This window comes from Tasmannia lanceolata, unplaced genomic scaffold, assembly GCF_043159265.1.
Source record: "Tasmannia lanceolata isolate RefF3 unplaced genomic scaffold, GAP_Taslan_0.1 ptg000002l, whole genome shotgun sequence".
NCBI lineage: Eukaryota > Viridiplantae > Streptophyta > Magnoliopsida > Canellales > Winteraceae > Tasmannia > Tasmannia lanceolata.
The window spans coordinates 48,545,037-48,550,868 of NW_027518679.1; the positions used below are offsets into that span (position 1 = coordinate 48,545,037).

At 39.1% G+C, this 5,832-nt stretch overlaps 1 protein-coding gene across 1 annotated transcript; it reads right to left on the reverse strand.

Annotated features, from left to right (window-relative positions):
* Positions 1-364: 364 nt before the first annotated feature.
* LOC143886158 (S-adenosyl-L-methionine-dependent methyltransferases superfamily protein) lies at positions 365-1,576 on the reverse strand. Its single transcript, XM_077390116.1, has one exon. It carries the CDS (start codon positions 1,429-1,431, stop codon positions 532-534), a length of 900 nt encoding a protein of 299 aa, XP_077246231.1. The 5' UTR covers positions 1,432-1,576; the 3' UTR covers positions 365-531.
* Positions 1,577-5,832: the final 4,256 nt, after the last annotated feature.

The following is a 5,832-nucleotide window of genomic DNA, read 5'->3' on the forward strand; positions in this document are numbered from 1 at the left end:
GAAATTACCGTAGGCCGAAATTTAATATTGAATAAAATATTGGTTTTGATTTTTGTACCAGATTTCGACCAAAATTAAGGTCTGAAACCGGTACCGAAACCGAAATTTTAAACCTTGATCCTAAGTTCCTAACCCTCCGATCTACAGAGGGATTACACGCTACAGAAACCTCTGTAGATCAGAGGATTAGGGTCATCCTATGCAGATGACTTATAGAGTAAAGTCAACTTACATGGTGGGTCATGTTTTGAAACGGTTTGGATCTTCATACAAAATGGGCCCCATAATAAATTTTGAAAAAGACTGAACTTCACACACACATGACATATAAAATCTCATGTGGTTATAAATAACTAACCAAACAAATGAAAACTTCCTTGAAATAAAAAAGAAAAGAAGAAATATATGGTGGAATTTACCAAAAGCAATTAAAGAAAAACAAGTGGGTCTCAATCCACCCAACTCTCTTATCGTATACTACTTACACCTCAGTATATTTCTACTTACACTGACGACACGTGTGAGTCCCACCTAACTCGACCCAATAACCCAATGCTGACCATCGAGTTCAACCCTGAGTCCCTTAACTCGGGCAAAAAGATTCACCGCGCGACGAACCCCTCTATCATCCGCCCCAGTAAAATAATCATGACCAAACATGACCCCACCAGGCCTCAAAATCGCATAAGCCATATTAATATCCGCCCAAGCCGAGTGAAAATCATGACCCGCATCCACCTCAATCAAATACCCATAAACCCCCAACTCACAAAGCCAACTCAGCGCCGAGTTAGTCGAAAACGGAACGGGTAAAATTTCCTCCGTGCGATTAACATACCCCACGTTCTGCATAAACTGATACATAAGCAGGACGTCACCGTTCACCGAGCTGATGTCACGGAATCGGTCTCGAAACCCGGGCCAGCCACGAAAATCGTCTATACATAGGATCTGAGTTCGGAGATTGAGTTTGCGAGTCAACTCGGCCATGTGAATTGCTGACGCGCCTAAGAAGGATCCGATTTCGATTATGGTCTTAGGCTGGACTTTTCGGATTAGGGTCTCGAATACGGGTCCGGTGGACCCCCACCCCTTGATTCTTTTTCTACGGAGGAGCGGGCTGGCATGGGCCGGAGGGAAGGATTGGAATGGGGAGTTGCCGTTGAAGATTCTGTCTAAGATTGTTTTTCGGACTAGTTTTGATGGGACCGGATCGGAGCATAGGGTCCGAAAACGTAATAGGTCAGGGTAAGGGGGTAATTCGACATGGATTTCGGGTAATTGTGTTGGGTTTTGTTTGTTGAGGTGTTTGCCTGTGTAGAAACCAAGGATGTATGAGAGTAAGAGGAGGAGGAGATATAAAGAGGCTTTGGTGGATTTATTTGTGGTGAACATGATGAGAATTTTTCTTGGGTGGTGTGCTTCTTTCATGTTTTTTCTTCTTCTTGGTTGTGTGTTCTGAAGGAGGAGGAGGAAAGGATATGGAGGGTTTGGTTTGGTTTGGTTTGTTCTTGATTGTTGAAGCTTGTGAAATATGTTGAAGGTTGAAAAAGAGGAGTGAGCGTGTCCAACTCGGTTTTCGTTTTTTACTTTGTTTTGAGGCGTTTTATGTTACAAGGGGGCGTATTATCTTACAGTGGGGGCGAAAAAATTGTTGGCCTCTTTTTTTTTACAGTGTTGCCAATTTATTTGTTTAGTTTTTGGAAGATATAAGTTGGTGGGTATGGCGGCTGCAGGGTCTTTATTGGCGGGTGACGGTAACAACTTGAGGGGAGGGGCCGGCTGACTTTCTTTTCTCTCTCTCTTTTTCTTTTTTTTTTTTTTTTTTTTTTTTTTTGGGTAGAGTTTCTATTTTGGGAAATGATATTAGCAAAACTGTATTTTGATATTTTCACAAAGTATCTTGGCTTTTAGCATTTAATGAGCTATCATAAGGTTGTTACATTTGCCAAAAAGGTCTCGGAGCTAATTAAAGAAGAAAAGACCGTTGGGTTTGTGCAAATATCAAAATGTTGTGCTGGTACATTTCCCTTCTTTTTCTTTTACAGTTTTTTTTTTTTTTTTTCTGTAGGGTTTGGTTCCGACTTACGATAAGGTCTCACGAGGGTGAGCCTTGGCGCAACGGTAAGGTTGCTCTATTGTGACCGGTGGTTACGGGTTCGATTCACGGAAACAGCCTCTCTGCAAAGCATGGGTAAGGCTGCGTATATCTAGCCCTCCCCATCAGGGGCGATGCCAGAAATTTTGCACAATGGGGGCAAAAATTATAGTAATTTTTTTCTCCAAACAAATGAAAGCACTATTATAATTTCCAAAAAAAACCCTCAAATGTTCATTGTTATATCCCAAAAGGGGGGCATATTTTTTTTAGAATGAAGGGAAAAACCCTCACTTGGGAAGAGAAGAAGAAATTTTTTATTAGGAAGGGATACAAAAATGGTAAAATTAAAATTTTAAACTTATTTTGTAATCGGGATTCTATTGGCCATAATACGCTTTGCTGGTTTGCCCTTCTCTAACTACGATTAATACATCGGCAAAAAAATCGGTCAAAATAGTCGGCCTTGCTCCATTCTTTAATGCGCCTTTCTTGTTATAGCGTTATTCTTGACGGGCATTGACGGAGTAAATATAGTTACTTGAGACTTCTATGTTATCACGTGTCAACTTGTTGGGGTTTATTTGAGTCAACAAAAAAACCCCTCTCTCTAACGAGATTATATATGGTGGCCGTCCCGCATCGTTTGGCTGATCCAAACCATTAATTTTTGGGCCTTACGTAGATGTAGATAGGGTGCAGGGCGATGCAAGAAATTTTGCACCGGGGCGGGGGGCAAAAATTATAGTAATTTTTTTTCTCCAAACAAATGAAAGCACTATTATAGTTTCCAAAAAAAACCTTCAAATGTTCATTGTTATATCCCTTTTATATCCCTAAAAGGGGGCATATTTTTTTAGAATAGAGGGAAAAACCCTCACTTGGGAAGAGAAGAAGATATTTTTTATAAGGAAGGGATATAAAAATGGTAAAATTAAAATTTTAAACTTATTTTGTAATCGGAATACTATTGGCCATAATACGCTTTGTTGGTTTGCCCTTCTCTAACTACGATTAATACATCGGCAAAAAAATCGGTCAAAATAGTCGGCCTTGCTCCCTTCTTTAATGTGCCTTTCTCGTTATAGCGTTATTCTTGACAGGCATTGACCGAGTAAATCTAGTTACTTGAGACTTCTATGTTATCACTTGTCAACTTGTTGGGGTTTATTTGAGTCAACAAAAAAAACCCTCTCTCTAACGAGATTATATATGGTGGCCGCCCCGCATCGTTTGGCTGATCTAAATCATTAATTTCTGGGTCTTACGTAGATGTAGATAGGGTGTATCCCAAAAAAATTTCTCCATACTGTTCATCCGAACCCTCACCCTCTGTTATGTGCAGATTTCTATATTGTACCGTCAATTTTAAACCTCCATAAATTGGAGGGTTAGGATCATCCAATGGAGAAGATATTTTGGGGCACATCTTATATACATTAGGGCCCAACAAATGAACGGTTTGGATCACCCAATTGATGTGGGCCTGGGTGCACCCTCATACATGACTGGCCATCATATAATCTCCCTCTCTGAAAGATGTCTCTCAAGGGATCTGAGACCTTTCAATTAAATGGAGTGCAAATATTAGATTCTCCGTGTGTTCTATTAGTACACTTTGATTTAGGAATCACAGGTGAAAAAATCATCTCCATAGGATGATCCTAACCCTCTAATATGTAGATAAATTACATTTAGAAATATCTATAGATTGAAGAGTTAGGATCATCTAATGGAGATGATTTTTTGGGCAAGGGTGCAACAAATCAACGGTTTGGATTGTGAAGAAAATGCCGACTATTTAGGATTCTATTGATGGTATTTAAGAGAATGATTTATTTCAAAATCAATGCCAGCCTATCAGTTTTAGCGTCAAGAGGAGATGGGGCGATTTTTTTTGCCGATGTATTAATCGCAGTTTTAGAAGGGAAAGCCAGCAAGGCACATTATGGCCAATAGAGTCCCGAATGGCTTCATATTGTCCCCCTTCCCTATTGGCCAATAAAGTCCCGAAACGCTAGACTTCCTCATTTTTTTTCCACAAAAATTAAGGGGAACAATTGTCCCCCTTCCCTTTCATGTGCCATCGCCCCTGCTCCCCATACCCTGTAATGGTGGGAGCCTCGTGCAGTGGGTTGCCTTTTTTATCGGTTGGTCACGATCCGTTTGTATATCTTATGGGTCTGATCCTTTTTGGATCTACTTTCGGATTACAATCTATTTGGCATTATTTCAAATTAGACAGTCTATCAGAGTGACTTTGGTCCTATTTATATTGTACACGATTAGGGTTAGGGGAGGGAATGGGGAAGAAACTCGAGAGAAGAAAATCATCGTCCAAGGAAAATAGAATGTTATTTGTCGTTCTGAGTAGGATTTCTAGTGTTATGGAAATACACTACGGGCATGTTTGGCTACCATGAATTTGTTTTTCCTGGAATATTAGCTTACCCAATGGTGAGGGAGAATGGGAGAGGCACTGAGTGAGACTGTGAGAGTCTTGATAAATAAGGAAACAAAAAACAAAGCTCGAAAAGAAAATAGAAACAAAAAATTCCACCCAAAAGATTATTGATTTTTTCACTCCACCCAAAATATGATTGATTTTGATTATTTTTCTTTCCTTGTTTTTCTGCCACTACTCAGCCTACTTATTTGTGCCCTCTCAAGTCTCTCCTTCTCCCACTCTCCCGACCCCTCCTCTCACCACTTGAGAAACTAATTTATCATGAAAAAAATGGCCTACATAAAGACATAAACAAAGGAAAATATGAAGGGTATTTTTATACATTAGCAACTAGGACGTCTCCATAGGATATGAATCCATGCCAGATCGTGGCAATATTAAGATGGATCACAAGCTGGTGTTGTGTTGCTATCATTTTCCTTTAAATGCTTTCTTACTATTTTATATCTATTAAATTAATTTGGGGTAGTTAAAGGAGATCAGGCATGGTTTAGTCCCATTTTAATATTGTTTTTTTTCACTTATTCTCAACTCAACTCAACAAGTGCCCATCCAGTTAGCCTTTGTTTTTTTTAATTATTATAGTGCTAAATTTCTAGAGAGCCTCTAGGCCAAATTTTCTCTCTTTTAATTAAAGATAAGCACCTATCTTTGTCTAACTGGGTAACTGGATGGGCATTTGTAATTGATTTAATATTTTAATACTTGTATCATTGTTGCAACATGAAAGATTGGACTTTCGAAATGTATATGATATTGTAACATTTTTCCTGTCAAATCTCCAGCAAAGAAGAATGAGAGTCGAAGGTGATAGAGAAAAAAATAAAAGAGCAATCCAATTTGTGTTGCATCAGAGGAATGAACTGAACCGGAACCTAAAATCAAATTGCAGCTGGTGTTAGTTTCTTGATTAAATTAAAGAGAGAAGCTAATTAATGGCACTAAACTAATATTACAAGTGCCCACTCATCGGCCCTCCTACGTTCCCCAACAGATTGTCAATGGACCCAGACGGTCCGATGAATCCGAACTTTAATGGACTGAATTTAGGCATAACTGCTGGATCCGAAACATAATTTTGAGACCAATAATCAGTTTCGGACACACAGTCAGTTCTAAAAATCCATGAAATCTTTAGATTGTTGCCAAACATTCCCTAAAGTAAGAAAAGAATGTATGGTTTCCACGTGGGACTGCTCTCAATACCTATCTAGATTTAATATCGATCTAAAGATAGTCATGTTGGTTGGCAAGCAAAAATTCCGCA